The sequence below is a fragment of the Typopeltis vanoorti genome, chromosome 11 (genome assembly GCF_054136105.1).
Source record: "Typopeltis vanoorti isolate ZY-2024b chromosome 11, IOZ_Tvanoo_1.0, whole genome shotgun sequence".
Taxonomy (NCBI): Eukaryota; Metazoa; Arthropoda; class Arachnida; order Uropygi; family Thelyphonidae; genus Typopeltis; species Typopeltis vanoorti.
The window spans coordinates 47,947,769-47,969,207 of NC_143559.1; the positions used below are offsets into that span (position 1 = coordinate 47,947,769).

Here is a 21,439-nt window from a genome sequence, read left to right on the forward strand (position 1 = left end):
CCACCCATAATGTATTGCAGAATACAAGTGAGATGTGCTTTACATTATGGAAAATACTAAGAATAGTGATCAGAACTTTACTCACCTTTACAATGAGTTGCCCTGGTGTTGCACCATCTTTAGACTTGAACTATGTTTCAGGCGCAAACTTAATCGTTTGCATACTTGGGATTAGGAGTTAAATAACCAAGCTTATAAAATTGCTTGGTAACCCTAATATACAGTATCCCCAAGTTAAAAAATTAATTACATATATATAAGATACTTCGTTCTTAGTTCTGTAAGGCATTTACAAGAGTAGGGATCCTATCATATTGTCGAGATTTGGAATTTTTCGTGTTCTTAAATATGTGGAGCTGGGATTTTGGTTGATTTTATTTTTGTATTTGATATTTTGTTATCTTTCATGTTTGCCACGGCCAGTTTGCAACCTAATCTTAGATTATGGCTAAACGCATCTTTATTTCTGCTGGAGACATTCATAATCGTTTCTGTTCGGAACGATCTTAGTGTTTGATGTCAAAGAATGTGTCCTTTGGTGAAGTGGTTTCATTTTTCATATATTTGTGTACGAAAGCAATGTTGAAGTGAGAATGGGGAAGGCATTAGCAACATTCGCGTATGAAAAAACAATTCCTTATTCAGTAATTCTACAGTTCCGGTTGAAATCTGATAATTGAGAGAAGCCGTAATTGAAAGGGAGGATATGACATCATTCCTTCTTTTTATAAAGATGCACACCAGAGTGACTGATTATATCGATTTATCAGTCATTTCTAAGAAAATAATAATACTTTTATTTGCTCACGAGAGAACCAATTATTTAATTTAAAAAAGCAGTTTAACGCGTCCCAACAGGAAACGCTTCTTATAGTTTAACACGTATGTGCGTAATGTGTTTTCCTAATAAAATCTCTTCCCTCATCTAGTGCTGGTCAGTCTGGTCAAGGTAAAACTATTGATTGCATTAACGACTTAGCAGAGCAGGTTACATCAAATTCTACCATGTGATGTAAGATAAATAACCTTGTGATGTGATCTTATCAAGAAACGTTTAATTCTGCGATTCTTATGTTGTGGCATCAATTCACTTGACTTTCTGAGAAGAATCTCTCAAAAATATGGCGGTATCTGTAGTTATTGCTGCGTGTTTAGTGCTTTTACTCTGCGTTCTTTCTCTCTTAAAACGAAAAGTTTACAAAAATCTTCCACCGGGACCACGTGGATTGCCAATTGTGGGTTACTTACCTTTTCTTGGCGAATTTATACACCTAGATTTTCAAGAGATTGCCAAGGAATATGGGAATATATTTTCGTAAGTAGAGTAATTTTGATTCCCCTTGTGTAATATTCAAACCAGTAATTCACATAGACATATTTATTTCATCATCAGTGATTGCAAATGACATATAAATAATTTTGCAACAATTCTTCTTTGAGCGCCATCTCCTCTCGGAGGTTGGTGACACTACCTTCACAAATTTTGAGCGATCCTCATCCACTGAACAGTCTCTCAGAGCTCATGCCAGTCCACTGTCTAATATCTGCCAGCCAAGATTTTCTTCGTCTTCCTTCTCCACTTCTTCCACTTATCCTCCTTTTTATAATCAATTGAAGTATCTTATATTTTTCACTACGAATTAGGTGACCCAGATGTGAAGTTTTTCTTTTTATGGTATCTAAAAGTTCACGTGATTTCCCCATTTGTTCCGGTACTTCTTGATTGGACGTTTTTGCTGACCATGGGAATTTTAACATCCATCTGTATAACCACATCTCAAAGGCTTCGAGTTTTTTTTTTTTTTTTTTAATCGATGTTGTCTTCAAGGTCCAATTTTCTGCACCATACAACAGTACACCCCATGCATAGCATTTAACCAGGCGTACTCTAAGCTCTAAATTTAAATTGTGGTTACACGGTGTTAATTTCTTCAGGAGAAATTTTTCTTGCTATTTCAATTCCAACTTTTATTTCCATTTTAGGATTGCATTCTTCATTTAATCAGCATCCGAGATATTTAAATTTGTCACTCTTTCTATTTGTTTCCTGTTCAAAGAAAGTGTGAATTAAGGATTGGTTCTTGCTTATGACCATGAATTTAGTTATGGTGATATTTATTCTTAATCCCATTTTTTCACTCTCTTCGTTCATTAGTTCCAGAAGATTTTGAAGATACTGAATATTGTCAGCCGTGTCATCAGCATATCAGATGTTACTGATGACTTCACCATGTACATTAATCCCTTCCTCTCTTCCTTTTAAATTTGTTTGAAATATGGCTTCTGAGTATATGTTAAAAAGAAGAGGCGACAACACACATACTTGTCTTACTCCTCGTTAGATGCTAATGGAGTCTGTAATAATGTCATTAACTTGAACAGATGTCTTTCGGTTCTAATATAATTTTTCAATGATCCTGATGTCTTTACCATCTAAATCAATTCTTTTTAATAATTCAATAATTTTAAGCCGGATTAACTTAGCACAGATCTAAAAGCATACGTTTTGCTTATCGGTACCGCTGTGATCTGAAAAAAATCGAGGCGTAACACGAGTTTCTTCCGTATGTTTCCAAGATCAGATATGATCTTGGAAACATATCAGCTGAATACAATATAAGAATACAGAACAGATTCGATACACTCAATTTTTGTGAAAGAGAACCAGATGAATTATGGGAAGAGATTAAAGATATAATAAAACAGAAGCAAAGACGAATATTCCAGCAGTTTGTAAGAAGAAGAAGTCCAAATGGCTGTCAGAAGATGCCATCAAAAAATCATTTTCCTCCTTTCCTGCTCAGGAAAGGAGGAAAATGAAGGCCACAGAAAATTTGCAGGAAGTACGACATTTGAATGCAGAGTTTCAACGACAAGCCAGTAGAGGCATGGAAAAATACTTTAACCAGGAATGCCAACAAACAAAAGACCAAAACAAGAAAGAAAAAGCAAGAGATCTTTTCAAAAATATCAGAGAACTAACAGGGAAGTTTAGTGCCAAGGTGACAATATTGAAACGTAAACACAAACTACAGAAGCTGCAGACATCAAAGAAAAATGGAAAGAGTATACAGAAACCCTTTACAGAATAGACTCCAAAATTACTGAGAAATTTGAAGAGCAGGATTATACACAGGAGAACAGTACCACTGGAGAGTGAAGTGAGGCGGGCACTGCAACAGCTATCCAGTAAGAAAGCACCAGGAGGAGATGGAATACCCATTGAGCTGCTCAAAGCCCAGGGAGAAGATGCATGCAGTTAAATTTTTAACAATTCTATGTCAGCGAATTTGGATCACAACTACATGGCCTACGAAATGGAAAATATCAGGTTTATATACCTTTATTGAAGAAAGGCGATGCAAGAGAGTGCGAAAATTACAGACCTATAGCACTGATTTCTCATGCAAGTAAAGTTTTACTTAAGATCATTCAGAAAAGACTGGAACCATACATGAAGAGAAAAATGCCAGATGAACAGGCAGGATTTCTAAAAGGCAGAGGAAAAAGAGATCAATGTGAGATGGATAATAAAAAGAGCACAGGAATATCACAAGAATGTTTACTTTTGTTTCCTTGACTATAGCAACGCTTTTGACTCTGTAGATCATGTGAAACTGTGGAATGTGTTAAGAACAATGGGAATCCTAGAGCATTTCATTATCCTTCTGAGGAATCTTTATAACAAGAAGCTACTGTCCGAACAGATCTTGGAGAAACAGAGTATTTCATTATAGGTAAAGGGGTGCGACAAGGATGGATTTTATCTCCATATCGTTGTTTAACTTTTACAGCGAATATATTTTAAAAATAGCAGGGCTGGAGGAGTCTTTAGTTGGAATTAAAATAGGTGGAAAAAATATTATTAATTTGAGGTATGCAGATGATAGCACCTTGCTAGCAGAATGCAAAGAATAATTGGATGAACTTATGAAAGTTAAAGAAGAAAGTGCTAAATATGGTCTTAAACTTAATTTCAAGAAGACAAAAGTTATGGCAACGTGAACTTAATGATTTTGAAGTAGATGGGGAGAAAATGGAAGCAGTTAATAATTTTATGCTCCTAGGATCCCGAATTGATAAAGATGGTTATTGTGCTGAAGAAATGAAATTAGAAGAAGATTATTACTAGATAAGAAAGAATATATGACAAATTTAAGCAAGATCTTTAAAGTTAAAGATATTAGCCTTGCAACAAAAATCAGAATCGTGAAAGCAATGGTTCTCCCTGTGGTGTTGTATGAATGTGAAAGTTGGACTCTGAGAAAGAATGAAAGAAGGAAGATAGATGGATTTGAATTATGGGTTTGGAGACGCTTACTAAGAATACCATCGACTCCAAAGAAAACCAATAAATCAGTGATAGATAGAATAAAGCCAGATTGCTCCCTAGAAGCTATGATCATCAAGCAAGCAAATGACAGTCTAGAGAAGATGATGATGCTTGCTAAAATTGATGAAAGCAGGAGAAGAGGAAGATCAAGAATTAGATGGGTGGATGGAGTTAAAGAAGCAACTGGAGTGCGCTTAGAGGTTCTGAAAGACATGGTCAGGGTCAGATCGGATTGGAGAGTGTATGTTCGTGGAATCGCCAGGAGTCGGAAACGATTCGATGGAACATAACACACACACACACACAACAACAACACGAGTTTTTTTTCCGTCTGTCAAAAAAGTACGAGCTCTTCCTTCATTCCCGTGTAAACAAGTTTAAAATCATTTAAATTGTTCCTGCAGAATAAAAATTATATCACTAAATTTTTACTATTGTGTACAATAGTTTAATTTAAAATTTCGTATTTTTGCTATTTTCATACAAGAATTTTAATTAATGAACAAGTAAGACTTCTGCTGGGACATCTCAAGCATGTTCAGCCATTTGGAAAACCATTTGGAGCAGGCAAGTGGAATATTTTTCCTCTCCAGAAACTCGGCTGTTTAATCCCGGAAAATATTCATTTTAGTGATTAGGATCACGCGATCCCAGAAATTATAAACTGTTCCGCCATGATACCTTCAGAAATCATCGGTACCTCATGAACTGAGAGATTGGTGAGCAAAGTGTGCAGGCTGATTTTTAAAAGTTTGTTATAAACTAGTTCCATCTACTCCATTTGGAGTATAAGTGGAATTTAGACGATTTTTTAATTTTTAAATACGTACATCATTTTAGTTTTAAATAGATGTATACAGATATAACAATTTATTTTAGGCTCCAGCTTGGAGAAATGTATACAGTGGTGATTGGAGAACACGAGTTGGTAAAGGAGGCGCTCTACAATAATGATTTGTTAAATAGACCGATGGCTATGGGTGTGAAAAGGATTCCAGGTAAAGTTGGTAAGTGAAATAAAAATATTTTGATTCAATTAGCAATGTGCATTTGAAAATGGTTTGCGTACTTATCTGTTTCTAAATACCAGAAACTCTGTTTATTCTATTGAAATTTATACAATCAGATTTATCAAGAGAAGGAGAGAATTTGATTCTGATACCAGAGAAAGGGTCATTTAGATTTAGGCAATTTTTTACTTTTTGTAGGAGTCGTTTCCGAAAATGGTCCGCAGTGGAAAGAAAGCAGAAGGATGTTTAATTACAGTTTGAAGAATGGAACAGCAATAGATGAAAGTCACATGCAGGTTTGTTATATGCTTTTCTACGAAACAGATGTTTAAGTCTAGATATAAGAGAACTGAATATTTAAGCCTATTCCATGTATTAGTTTACTTGGAATTGATACTGACCAGAAGGATTTTAATGGTAATCTCAGAAACAACTATTACAATTAAACTTCAGATTACTTCTCTGTTAATAATAAACTCTTGAGCCAAACTTTATAGACTATTGGGCCTCAAAAATTGCTTGTATTCATCTTGTCATTAACTCTGATAGTTCATGAAAAGCATCTTATAGTATTTGTACCAATCAGACAGACAAACTTCTCGGAGTTCCGCGACTTGACTGTCATCAATTGCTGCGTCCACGTGATTCCATAAATGTTAGGTTGGATTTAGAGCATTAGAATTAGACGATCTAGGGAGGATACGGAAAGTTTGGATATCTCATTCCAACTGGCAACATTGTTAGCATATAGGGCAACACTTGGTCCGAAAAATCTACAGGTAAGAATTAACGGTCATTATGCGTTCATTGGAAGGGAGAGGACTCAGCGATGGCAATGAGAACAATCCACATAACAGGATACCACCACTACCGGTTGTATGTTTCCGGCCAACCATGTACCTTACTTGGCCGAAAAAAAGGCTGGGTTGATTATAATGTTTTGGCTCAGGAGTGTATTTTTTGATTCTTCTGTGCATAATTTCTTTAAGATGTATGTACGTCTTGTTTCCATGGCAACAACGTTCCAGCGAATATAAAACCAGTGTATTATATCCAAGTATCGCAAAATCTGTGCACTCAGTTATTATCCACGAACTGAATGCAGATCACTCCTTGGTCGATCTCTAACCGATCAGGACACGGAGTTATTAGCAGTTATTGTCTTTGATCCACCTATAAATATTCCTCCACAGTCCTAATGCAATAACAGGAAATTAGCCATTTCATAAACCAGTATTTTTTTTACAGAAATCAACATTGTTTACTGTAAATCAAACCCCAGCCTTCATGATACATTTATTTATTTTAATAATTGTTTTACAGGAGGAAATATGCTCATTCCTGAAGGAAATTGATGAAACCAACGCCAAGCCATTCGACGTTGAAAACTCTCTTTCTACAATTATGAATAATATCACCTGGTATGCTGTTTCTGGAGAGAAAATTGATTCGGCAAGAAAAAGAATAATGATTGATGAAGCCGTCATTGCAATCAGAAAACTTTCTTTACAGGGAGGCAACTCTGATTTCTTACCTACATTAACGAATCTGTTGAATATATTCAAAGTTGGAGCAGTTGCGAAATTAGGTCCATATGTCATACGCTTCAATGAAAAGATTAGGTAAGCAACTCCCGTTCCATATGTTATATAAAAATACTTCAATAAATCTAACTTTGTGTAGTTTACAACATTTATGTACCCCAATCATCGACAAATTTTTGAAAAGGAACAAGGCTAGAAATAATTATTCTGTCTATCAATGAACGTATCTTCGCGTACGTTCTGGACTTCAACGTTAAAATGTGACTAAAGAAATTCTTAGAATTGGTTTCGATATTTAAATTGCTTCTCGAAATTTATAGCATGAGACATACTGCCATCTCTAATTTGTTTGAGGGAGGGATGTGTATTAATTAACAAAAAAACGTATCCTTCATTTTTTACTCAACTCATCAACAGAAGACAACACTACGTTTAAGATCAAATTACGTAACAAATATGTGAACTGTGATTTTCTGAACAAAATCGGTAAAACGTTTGGCTTGTCTGTGAATATTCATGATGTATTTGATTATGATTTAAAAATCTGAAGATATTAAAAATTAGAATTCTGCATTTATATCGCGTTATATTAATACATTTATAAAAAAAAATAAAAATAAAAAAAATCAGCTAACGCCTATGTTGTTCCCGTATAGGGAGTAGGCGGGGCGTTTACCTTTTCTAACTTTTGGAGACTGAGTGGGCAGTTCAATCTCCACTGGTAGCCAATCAGAGAGATAGCTGACCCAAGGCTATCACTGATTCATCGGTACGCAGTGAAGAAGGCGGCAAGCTAGTGCCGCCATCTCGTGGTCTCTAACCCTAACACAATATTGTTAATGTCTAAAAATAGTGTGGGTTCTATGGTCGATTTTCTTGAGTTTCCGGGAGAAAAAACCCGCTAGCCCGTGCCAGAGATCGACTAACTCGGGACCCGGCCGAAAAAAGGCTTAGAAAAATTTCCTCTAGTCGGCGACTAGATTTCAACCACTAAATCCTTTCTTCGTGCGGTCAAGCGCTGTAGAGTGCAAACGTCACTTCTACTGGCTACACAGGCTCTAATATATTTATTTGATTTTATATTTTTTCCGGCGATTATTCTTTCACTAAAGTTTATTAGCCTGATTTAGGAAGGATGCATTCCTTCAAACAATATTAGCAGCATTTCGAGCATTTTCTTCCGAATAGCATTTCTGGTAATAATTGATTTTTATTATTTTTCTAGAGAAATGATCGAGCTCTGTAATGATAAACCTGGTTCGGGAAATAAGAAATTCCTGGAAGAACTGCTGATAGAAACAAAAACTAAGACGAAGATACACGAAAATTTAGAAGGTAAGTTTTAAATTGTAATAATATTTAAGTATTGGATTCAAACGATGGAGAGATTTTAAGAAACTCACAGAGATGATTTTGACATTTCCATTGATCTAGTCTGACAAATAAGCATAAGTACACTGGTATCCAAAAGCTAAGGACGAAGTACATTTTGACCTATATGTGAAAAAAGTTTCATGACAACAGCCAAATGTGGACATAAATTTATTAACAGCATACTAATAAATATATTACACAAAAATGTTTCAAATGAAATTGAAATACAGTTTAGGCAAACGTTACGATTTTCGTAAGGACGGTAAGGAATTAAAATTACTTTCTTATAGAAAACTATGCGGAGGGACATTTCTGTATAGAATATATTCACCCAGAAGTGCGATGCTGCTCTCACGATGTCATACCATGCTTAGCACCAAGTAATTCAGGAGTTCTTGAGGCAAACTGGTTAATTTCTCCTTCATAGCAAGGATAAGGCCGTCTTCCTATTGCTGCGCAAATGTCTTCTATAGGGTTATCTGGGAAGCGTGCTGGCCACTAGATTCAATTTATATCCTGGATCTCCAGAAGTATTTCCGCTGCTCGTGTACGATGTGGTGGAGGACTATCGTCCATAAGAATGAATTCTTCGCCTACAGAACCACAGAACAACCTGACATGAAGTTCAAAAACTTCATTTCAACATGTCACAGTCTCTTTTCCAGCACTTGTAGCTCGGTTCATCAATTAAACATAATGCCTACCTATACCATCACCCTAACACTGCTGTATCTATTCCTTTCAAGAACATTCTCGCGATGGTAAGCAGCTCCACTTTCACTCCAGATCAAGTGTCGTATAGAATAGGAGGCAAGACTAAAACGACTCTCATCTGTAAAGAGTACATAGTCCCTGGGTACCTTGTCCCCTTTTTATCGATATAAAAAGGGGACAATCTATCTTAGTGGACATTTTACGACTGAAAATGTCCACTAAGATAGATTGTCGATATAGTGATAGAATATAGGCCTTCGGGTGTAGACTTACTTGTCGCAGAAATCTTGCCAAAGTATGTCGAGATATCCGAGTACTCGTGCTTGAATGGAGTCGACTTTCAAGCTGACCTGCCGTGGTGCGTCGATTACGTTTTGCTCTTATCACTAAAAATATTTCTTCATGCTCCGAGTTAAAACGAGTGCGACCTCTTATCAAACGTCTGTGACACATTGCATTGATTTGAAATGCTACCCATAGCCGGGATACATCGTTATGTAAGATTCCAACCTCTCTGGCAATATCAATAAATCTCCAGCCTTCCACAAGCTTTCCAATAATGCTGCCTCTCGTAAAATCATTTAGATAATGTCTTTGATACATTAGAAGGCATTGAGATTTGCAATCTTTATTCCTTCACGTAAAATGCTTCCTTCAAACACAATTCTCTTAGCTCAACCTTTTGTCTTTTATCCTGTTCAGTGCTACCACGTAACCCTTTTGGGCGCGATTCGAGATTTTGAGTGTGTACCCCAGCTTTCTTCTCGAAATCGTTATACAAATTACCAAGCTAACTCGTCTGGATTTGCGATTGTAATCTTCAGAAATGGTGTTCGTCCTTAGCGTTTGTACACCAGCGTCTTTACAGTAGATAATTACAGCATGCCTTATTAACATTAATACTTAGTACAAATGCAAGACACCCAATACATGGCGAGATAAAATTATAATATGGGATGATATAAATACATGACAAAATTTACACTATATGATGACCCAAAGGACAAAATTTACAGTACAGGAATATACAGTTTACAAGACAAGATTTACAAAAATAAACGTAAAATACGTTTCAGAAATCAGTGGATTTCTGAAACGTATTCCGGTTCTTCACAGAAATCAGCGGATTTCTGTCTTAGGACCACGATAACTCTTCTTAGACAAGCAATGTGGGTTATTTTTCACTTATTAAACACCTGGGATATCTCACGTTTTGATAACTCTGTCAGCTCTTTCTCGAAGTATATTTCGCCTTAAAGACGAACTAACTGTATTGAAAAGTCTCAGCTCAGCAGTTGTTGATTCCAGTTGCCACTAAAGTGGTAATCTCGAACATGATGGCGATATTCTCTGGTGAAACGAAAATTAATTTGTTTTTCTAAAAATCTGCCAAGAATTCTTAGATTAAGAATGAAGAACAGCACAATCGTTTTGCATCAAAACTAAGCAGTTTTCGTATTATGAGACAATTAGCAATGACACAACGAATCTCTCTTCCATATTAGTTACTAACAAACTCAAATTATTTTCTTTTGAGTTGCAAAAATACTTAAAGAGAAACTGAAGGCTAATCGCATGGCCTGTCTCCAACTCCTGTACTCTAATTAGAGCGAGATTCAATGTCACGTGAAATTTTAGTTTTAGGAGCTAAGTGTCTTTTCGACCTTGTATTGTAATTAATCTTCTTAACTGTTAAAACATTTCCTTCTGTCCCGAATATTTTGGATAATAAGCAGAATTAGTCATAATCTTCAGAGTTGAGTTTTATTATTTATGTGTTGCTTTCAGATTTCATCGTTGGCCCTGGTGTACGCGTGTTTTTCTTGGGTGGAACCGACACCACTCTCTCATCTATTTCCTGGGCAATTCAAATACTATCTGCTTTTCCTGATATTCAAAATCGAGTAGCGGAAGAAATAGAGAATGTTGTAGGAATGGACAGACCGGTTACTACAGAGGATCGCAAAAATCTCGTCTACACTCAAGCATTCCTTTTGGAAGCACAGAGGTTTATAACTATAGCACCAGTAGGAGGATTTAGAAGGTAAAGTGTAATTAAAGAATTGTAACAGAATATTCAGTATGCAATGGTTAAAATGATAAAAGGAGTATTTATTATTAATTTCCATATGCCTCAATGAAGTTCGATTTATATTAAAACTAGAGTTTGGTGCGGACAATGTTGTTGATTAAAGCTATTTTATATCCCACAGTTATGATACAAATGTAATATTAGCATGTAAAAAATTCAAAAAGTGTATAACACACAATGAGCGGTAAGAATAGCATGTCCCCTATTTAATTTCTTTCGATTTGTGGGGTTCAGAATGCTTTCCATGTCACTGAGTGGATAACAACAGTAGCCTCTCATTTCATCTTATAACGATGAATCTGTAACAGCTGTTCGGTAGAAATTCATACACATGTGAAAATGAGTATGGAGAAGATACTTGATGAAGAACAAACAAGCTGTTCGTAAAGAACTCCCTTGGAGTAAATACTTTCACCAGGAAGAATCACAGTGTCTTACTCAGATGGTAAAACCCTATAGAGAATATGTACCTTTAGCTTTCTGATCGTTTCTCGTAAGTTTGTGGTATTTAAGTAAATGTTCTGATCTATTTAAAACATTTAAATGTGTTGTGAAATACGTACTGTCATACCTCAATACCTATGTACTGACAATGCGAAAACTAAGATATAGGATATTTAAGCAGTTTAATAGTGCGTTTCTCTTCAATTGTGTTAATCATTTACTTAGCCGTATGAGAGAGATATAAGCTGCAGTTATTTTAAATGTGCTCTTGTCTAACCCCCTCTTTCCATAGAATTCCAAGTTGGTTTTTCAGTTATTGAACTTACTGCAGCAGGCTTCAAATAGATAAAATACAATAAAATACATAGGTAAAATATAGTACATATAAATACATGATACAAACAAATGTAGAAAACAAGGGAAATTTGAAATGATAATAAAAATACGTCATTGGTAGAACATTTGGTTCTACGTGCCAAGCACCAGCTGGACAATGTCATTAACAATTATCGACAATCACCTGCACAAGAGGCAAACTCTCATCACATCACACCCTGTCATTTCCTGATGTGAAAACCAGTTTACTTCATTTATAGTGAAAATAATTGCAGTGAATCGCTCTTTTCAATAAGGTAGTTGAGTTCGTTTTGAACCATCTCTCATTTCACCATTTTAAAGCATTAAGCAGTAAAACTTAAAACCTAATCTAAGCGTTTTTAAGTCGTATTAAAACATATAATATATTCATTACTATATGCATTTGTACTATACGGTGCCATCCTTAAATGTCTAAAGCTAGTATAACTGGGAAAGCAAATTATTTAACCTAGTCCATAGTGAAAAAGTTGAAAATACTATCGACTTTTTTGTAGTCCCTAATGAAAAAAGAGTAGTGAAAAAAAAATACTTAATTATTGAGGCATTGTCTCAGTTACCTCCCTTTCAGTCTACGTTGGAATACGTTGGTTTCAATAAATTAAAGAACAAGAGAAAAATCGCATTACTTTTGGGGATAAGAAAAAACATATGAAAGTCAGATACATTATGTAAAACGTGAGTTTGTCAGGTTACCGAATACAAATAAGTGGCGCTGTCAGTCAACGAAATATGCAGATGAGCCAAGGCATTAAAAGTGGGTGTTTTGGAGTTGTTGTTTTTTTTATTTCATGTCTCCAGTGAGGAAAAGACATTTCGTGATAGCAAAATTCTTAGATATGGCTGCAAGACATCATTTAACTGATGAATTCAAGTGGTCAACAATCGTAAGACTAGAAACTGCTCAACCTCATCTGGGGATGGCCAGATGGTTGTATATGAGTCGTTCCGTGATTAACCCACTTGAAAAACCAATTCCAACAAACATAAACAAAGTGGAGAGCTAGTCTGAATCAGATACGATCTGACTTGCGTCGGCTACAGGAACATTTGGTCTTTGTTTTTCACTCTGCACAGAAGGCTAGACCCGAGATCAATCTGGGTCGGTATTGTTTACAAACGAATCTCCATTTGCTCTACTAAGTGACATTACATAGGCTCTGATCTGTAAAGAACATGGAACACGTTACCTTCCAACTAATATTCAATTTATGGTGAAGGTAGTGTGATGGTTTATGGGGAAACATCTCGCTGAGTGGATGCTTCCTAGCGGAACAATGAATGCTGCAACTTATAGAGACGAGGTCCTGAACTGTACGTTCATCCGTATGCTGGTGCCATTGTGATGACGTATCCTACAAGACAATAATTCTCGTACTCATTGAGCGAAGCCCGTGAACGAATATCTTCAAAATAATTAAATATGGATCATACAATCATCTTAGATTCTCAACAATCTTTCTAGAACATTTTATAAAACAGATTTTGTGTTAAACCATTATGCCTCTTACATTAATGTGAAACATAAAATATTCTACTAATAGATAATAACAATTATGCTGCTTTAATATTTTCAGTGCTGCAAAAGATACTACTGTTGGTGATTTTGACATTCCCAAAGACTCAATTGTAATAATGAACCTTTGGCAAGTGCATCATGACCCTAATTATTGGGAGAAACCCGAAGAATTCATACCGGAGAGATTTTTGACTAAAGATGGAAATAAAATAAAATTGCCCCCATATTATTTGCCTTTTTCCACAGGTAAGTTATCTTCTGCTGTCTTGTTATCAATCACTTTAAAACTAATTTTAAAAAAATTATAGAAGCAAAGTGAAAATCCTGCTGAAACTAGATTCATGATATACAGTATTCCTAATTCCCAGTCAAATGATGAATTTCAAAATTAAGTTTGAAATGCGAGTTTCAACCTTTCGAATCTCAGTTGTCTTGGTACTAAACTGTTATATTTTCGTTATTTTAATTAAAACGTCTTATTAAAATCTTTTATTATGTCTCATTTTCTCTTATTAGAATCTCCCTTTAAATCCTACTTTATCTCACTTAAACTTTCCTTCTTTACCTGGTTATACATCTGACTTATGGCCGCAAATAATAAAGCTCACGTGTGCAAAACGTACAGAACAAAGTAATAGCCTCAGGACAGAGCCAGTCCCTTTGTCTGACCTACTGGTGTTTATTCTCAACTGAAATTGGAAAATTTATTTAATTTCTAGCTGCAACACCGATTTCGTGGGTGTCAGTTGAATTTCCCTCCGAAAAAAACACAGTAAAACGTACGGAACTTTCCTCTCTTATCACTACATCTATCAACGTATATTTACTAATCTACAGTCGTGGCAATCTAACTTTAGGACACACAGATTCGAATTAATGAGTAGTGAATTGGAAATAGAAATCACGCAAGTTATCTAAACATGAAAACAATTTATTTATCATCGAAGAAATGTACAAAAGGTCAATACTAAATTCCAAGTAAATCGGGTTCTATGCTTCAATGACAATTCTCAATACCAATTACAATTACTATTAAATAATCTACGATAATTATGAAGACAATTCTTCTAAGACCACGTGTCTATAATATTTCCTTGGTTAACACCTTATCACACTTAGAGCAATCTCACTTAAACAAACTTAGGCATAGCTACTAGAAATAATATTAAACACGCGATATTTCACCTTAAAATTAGCTGCGTTTTCTCTCACATATAATTTAACAAGACCATTCAAAGGTTAGTATAAAGCCTAAAGTCCTCAAGTATCATAACAAACAAACTCTCCACAAGTCACCGTCACAATTCTGTCTATAGCTAAAACAATAGAAAGATCTAACTTTAAACAGTTATCTGGTCCTCTATGATTGCTCCTTTGAATCACTTCCTTCTATTATCTTCCGACCTTAAGGAACGAACACGGGTACTTTCTCCGGGATTTTTGAGATCTCCTCTTACTTTTTTCGAGCGTCAGGAACTTGGCGGCATTGAACTCCGCTATCTACTTTCTTCTAGGAACAACTTAAATTAGTTGTTTCGCACTTCTGGCTGGAACGCAGGTCCTGTTGGCGATTGCGAATCATCTTCTACGATAATTAGCAAAACGCCGTCGCCGTAACGTACATCTTATGCCGATAACAGCTCGACCCTCGTTGACTTCGTCGCCTTCTCCAGCTAGTAACTTCTCGCTGAGCAAGGAACCATTAAAAAGCCCCTTATCGCCGTAGCAAACCCCCTCTTATATCTCTCCGATGACCTTGAGTTCTGCTACTTATTAATCCCCTGGGTATTACGTTGTTCTGCACCCGCCACCTTTTTTTTCGGTCGTTGCATTAAGGTGGGAAACCCCCTTGCAATGTTTACCGTCAAGGTTGCAGTTGCCCCCAGGTCATTAGTTAATACCTTAATCCGTTTAGAATTACTGGTGACTAAGAGGTTTCTTTAGACAATTTATCTTACACTTATATTCCTTTGTTGTTTTACAAAAACCCTTTGAGGTGATAATATTCAGTAATATAAAAAAAAAAAAAGTAATATACAAAAGTAATATATTCAGTAATATACAAAAAATATTATTTCCAATTAAAAAATATGAAAATTTCTCTATTAACCCACAAGTATTTTTAGTGAATTTAGTTTACCAGTGAAATCGGTATATAAGGTATTTTTGTATAAAAATCCTTCTATACATGATTTTAAAATACTACTTAAAAGACAGGGATCTTCCCAGTAGTCCGTATATTGTATATTTCCTTTGTTTAAGGTTTTGCTTAATATAAAGAGAAATATTTTGTAATTATGGTTTTAGTGACATCGCACTCTTCCTAACAGTTGATTTTATTCTAATCAAAATTGTGCAGAATTCATTTTTCCTTTTTTCTTACCAAAGCTACTCAAAAGAGAGAGAGAGAGAGAGAGATGGTTTTTCTTTGGATAAAAAACTGGACCTTATCATAAGAATACCAAATCCAATTTTGAAACGTTTAGTATTCGAAATTTTCAAATCCAGTTGTGTAAGAAATTATACTGAATTTATAATAAGGATAATCTTTGATTCTGTAATTTACTATGTCAAAATTGTGCAAATTCATGTTTCCTTTTTTCTTAAGTACCAAAGCTACTTTGCCGCTAATGGAAAATTCATATCTTTCATCTTTTACTTTTAGCATTTGAAATTAAAAAGAAATTAAAGAAATAATCTTACATAGCTGATATTTACCAATAATTAAATCGATATAAAATATTACCTAATAGGAATTTAAAAGACAGTCATGAAAACATTACTAAGAAATAAAATTTTATATAGGTGCAATTCCAATATATATTTGAATCCGACAGAATGGTGGAAGTAAGATGTTGACCATTTGGTACTTTGCAGATAATGTATTCATGAAAGTCCACAGGTATCAAATAAAATCTATTTCGCTTAATGAATGTGTCGAAAACAAAACAAACAGTGCTACTTTTCGACTTCGACAACGGTGTCAAAAACTTAACACAAATTAAGCACACTACTTGGAAATAAATCAAAAGATACTCCATGAGAAGGTGCGTCATACATTGTAACGGATCACGTGTTTGTAGCCGGTATAAATTGGAGGAAGATGATGCTCCCAAGTCTGTGCAACTGTATTCGGATGAAATATCTGAGATAAGGGAAACCGACGGTGTTTGAAAGAAAAGCTGTGAGTGGATGCCATGTTGCAGGCCTATGTGTTCAGCAAGTTGTTGGTAAATTAAGCAAACCCAGGACAACAATCAATCATCCGATGCTGAGGTGAAAGCGCAGAGAGTCAACTGCAGGTACTACTCGCAGTGGACGACCCACCATACTCATTGAATAACTGTTGGGAAGGTGCTACGAAGGATAATACGTAACATTAGCCATTCGTCTGCCTACACTTTGAATGCGAGGTTCCAGAAATCGACTAGAACAAGAATCTGCACTAAACTTTCAGAATCGAGGCTCAAAGCTTACAACAATGGTTTTCTTGGTAGGACGCATTATGCAAGCCCCACATTACCCACACCAATATGAAGCGTGGTCTTCAGTGATGCAAAGCGCATGTACAATAGCAATTGGAAAGTTGGAAAACTCAGTTATGGAGCGATTAATCACGCTGCTATACCATCTATCGAGCAGATGGGTATGGGTATGTTGGATGCCCGACGAACGTCTCTTACCAGAGTGCGTAATCCCGACTATGAAATTCGGAAGTCGCGGGTGAAGGTATGGTATGGTTTAACTTCGGACATCTGTTTGTGGTGCCACGAACACTGAGAGATAACTGAACTTTCTGAACCTACTCTATGGCGTTTCTCTGAACTGAGCACTGTACCGTTTTGCAAGATAATAAACCGTGAATACGGCTATGATCTTAACTCTATTGAACATCTGTGGAATGTAGTACAGCGCCGAGTGAGGCCAAGGGATCCACAACAATCCAAGACTTCATTACATGCCTGTAGGCATGTAATGAAGTCTTCGTCAAAAATTTCCATTTGTCCAAAATTTCCATTGGTCGCTATTGTACACTTGTGAAAAGAATCCCCGCAGGATTTCTGCATTCATCGGATCAAAAGGAGATCCTAAATTGTATTAAGGTCGGCGCTGTGGGTATTTCTTCCTCACACTATGGTGTGCGTTAACTTCTTTCAGCGAGTGTAGATTGAAAAGTATTTCTTATGGCAGAATAATTTCATCGGCTGTTGTAGTCATGTCGGAATTACTGTGAAACCTGTGACAGTTCTTATTAAGTGATTTATTATCTGAGACCTAAATATTATTATTATTTTTCTTTGTATGGCTTTCAAAAAAATAAAGGAACAGCAACACTCCTGGAAGATTTCACAGATCTAATAAATGCTGCATTGGATAAAAACAGAATAACATTAGTGGTATTCATTGACCTAACAAAAGCATTTGACACACTAACACACAAAACGTTGTTAACGAAACTAACCCATATCGGAATTGGAAGTCGTCTACTCCAGTGGTTTAAAACATACACGAAAAACAGAAAGCACACCACACATATAGGATCAGCATATAGCAAAGAGGTACAGGTAGCCTGTGGAGTACTGCAAGGAGCTGTCCTATCTCCCATTCTATTTAACATATACACACACGACATAAGCCAACTTCCCCTAAAAAGTAAACTCTTCCAGTACGCAGATGACAAGGCCATAGTATCCATTCAAAATGCAAATATCGCTTACACAAATATGCAACACGACATCAATCAAATCACTAACTGGCTAATCGAAAACGGCATATATATAAACCCTGGAAAAACAAAGCTAATGGTATTCAAAAACCCCCAAAGTCTGCCCATAGAAACTAAATATCTCACTATCCGACATTCATCCTCCTATACACAAAGCGCAGAACCTAAAATCACAACCATCACACAGGTGAAAACAACACGCTATCTCGGACTTCACTTTGATGCTGATCAAAGTTGAAATAGCCATACAAATTACCTACATACCAAGCTTAAGATAATAGCAAGCAAACTATGCGAATTAAAAGACATTGCCCCAACCCACATAAAAATACTAATCTATAAAGCATTATGTGAAAACATTTTAAGATATGCAATCACATCATACACATTCTGTGCAGACTACAGACTTAACAGGCTACAATGGTTGCAAGATAAAATGATAAAACTGATATTCTGGGAACAACCCACTCTTATGCAGGAAGCATGGACAAAACACAAAATATTTAAGGTGAAACACTTACGCCACTACACAGTCATGTTAAAACACTACTACAGCCCAACATATAGAGTAACCAGAACAACATATCAAATAACAAGACCACAGTCAACAAACTACATAACATATAAGTACAACAATCACACGGCAAAGCAACCCGAAACTTCTACGTACCTGACATGATAAACAAACTGCCGTTCGACAACAGAAACCTAGGAACATACAGAGAGCTGAAACAGGCACTATATAAATATTATAGCGAGAATGAAAATTAGAGCAATTCCTGTTTCTCTCTCCCCCACCACACATACACACACACACAAACCTACGACAACGCCCCCTCCCAAAAAACTATCACTACAAGAACACAAAGAAACAAACACACCATGTCTAAATCCAACCCTATTTGCACAAAAAAAAGAAAAAAAAAAGTTAAACTGTAATATCAGTCGAAGTCTTCCAAGCACGTACCAACAAATAGCTGGCTTGTGACCAGTATAGGAACATAACCATGAAACCACCACCCTCTATCATCTATTATCTTTCTCAGATAAGCTCTGCTAAGCTTCGAGGAAGAAAATTATTAACTTGCAAGTATCTGTTATACACAATTGTAATGCGTTATAAATATTATATATATATATAATTACTACAGGAACTATGTATGCAATTCATCTGAGATATAAAAAAATAATAATAATAAATAAATAAATAAAAAGAAATAAATTATTATTATTATTATAATTATGTATATTATAAATTCAAAAATTCTGTATAATCCTTATTGTAAATATTGTATATATTATTATTGTATGTAATTTATACTGAGACATAATAAATGTTTTTTTTTTAAAAAAAAAAAAATTATGTATATTCTATATTCAAAAATTCTGTATAATCTTTATTGTAAATATTAGAAGAACATGTGTTGTAAATACATAATACAGAGGCAAAAATATCTTTAAAAATTTTAATTGAAATCCAATGTAGAAAATGTAGCACTCTGTGCTGAATTCTGTAAAACTATAAGTTGCAATGTCACTCAAGATGTTTATTGTACGTGTAAATATTTTAACAGATCAATAAAAAAATAATAAATAAATAAATAAATAAATAATAAAAAAATTATTATTATTATTATTATTAACCACCTCCAGAGAGTCATGAAGGTATTGAGGAAGACCATAAATCATCCACATCAGCCATCATTCCTTCTCCTCAACTTATTCACATTGCAATATATTGAACTATCCATTAATTATAAAAGGACTATTACAGAGAACAGATTCCTGGAATTATGAAAATAATAATGAAATAACTATTAAGTCTCTGTTAAGATCCCCAAACTACTGATGATCAAGAATGCATCAAACTGGACATTTTGCAAAAAGGCTTGCAAATAGGGCCGAATCAAAAAAAGCGCTCTTATAATTTCCAACTCAGTTTTAAAGGTGGTTTGAAATTAATAGTCACCTTGCCGTTAAAAAAAAATCAAGACGCATAATCCCAAAATAATTGTGATTGTCTAGTTAAACAGTTAGCCCAAAAGCATATGTTTATATATTAAACATTTCTAGTTGCACAGCGCAAAACTTGGTATTTAGTGGTGGTAAAAAGCTGCTTGCTAACCTGATTGGTGAATGGAAAGCAACTATGCATTTCAGCCTATAGGCTGTATATTAAACTCACTGAAAGATGGATATTTATGAATGTGCTTGGGTTAGTTTGAATTTTGTTATTGAATGTGCGACCGATTCTCTACTTATTAGGGAAAAGTAACAGCTTGAAAATGTTCCAAGTCTGGTCGTTCATTAGAACAAATCGAGTTGCTATATTATCCGATCCCTTATTACATTAAACAAATCCAAGGTGAGAACAATTTTTTCGTTTTGTTGGAGTTCGAATCCTGTATATGAATTTTTCAAAATAAGGTGCTTTACCTAGGAGAACATAGAATTAACAGACAGATTTCATTAAGTTAATTGACATTAATTAACTTAATGAAATTTTAGTTGTTACGATCATAAGTCAAAACAAACATATCAAGCAAATCGGTTGAATGGTATTATTATTATTATTATTATTATTATTATTATTATTATTATTATTATTATTATTATTATTATTATTATTAAGATATTAATATTGTTATTATTAAGATTGTTATTTTAAAAGATAGCATAAAAACTATGTTATCATCATAGATTATCATCATATGTTATCATCATTATTATTGAAATTTCATTATATGCAGCACTTAGTGCTGAAACTTGTAAAATAATATACTGAATGTTACTCAAGATGATAATTGTATATATGTAAATATTTGAGAGATCGATAAAAAATAAATAAATAAACAATAATAATCATGTGTTTCCTTCTTATTGTATTTCAGGTAAACGGAAGTGTCCTGGAGAGATCCTTGCCAAGACTGTGATATTTTGTTTTATCACTGCAATTCTGCAGAAGTACGAATTAAAACCACCTGAGAACTGCGTGCCCACGTTTGAAGGCGAACTGGTTGCCACTTATAAACCAAAGTCATTCAAAACGCGTTTTCTTCCAAGGGTCTCACAAATTAAACGCTAATGAAAGATAATTTTTTAAACTCTGACTCAAACATTTTATAAATGATTTATAAACTGTCTTAAAAGGTTGTGAACTTATTTTTATTCAACTGATTTTCATTTTAATATGAACCTGTATTGTACAAAAAGAGGAAAACGATCAGATTCATTTTAAATACATGTTTGTTGAAAAGTTTGGTTGTCATAAATATTCAGTGCTAATAGTTGAAGAAAAACAAGATATA

General features: G+C 34.9%; 1 protein-coding gene across 1 annotated transcript; it reads left to right on the forward strand.

Annotated features, from left to right (window-relative positions):
- The first annotated feature begins 1,020 nt into the window (after positions 1 to 1,020).
- Positions 1,021 to 21,439, forward strand: LOC150101547 (cytochrome P450 2J5-like). The gene is made up of 8 exons (XM_090400699.1): positions 1,021 to 1,315; positions 5,213 to 5,340; positions 5,542 to 5,639; positions 6,667 to 6,965; positions 8,113 to 8,222; positions 10,764 to 11,019; positions 13,464 to 13,651; positions 21,023 to 21,439. The coding sequence occupies exons 1-8, from the start codon at positions 1,122 to 1,124 to the stop codon at positions 21,214 to 21,216; spliced, it is 1,467 nt and encodes a 488-aa protein (XP_090256825.1). The 5' UTR covers positions 1,021 to 1,121; the 3' UTR covers positions 21,217 to 21,439.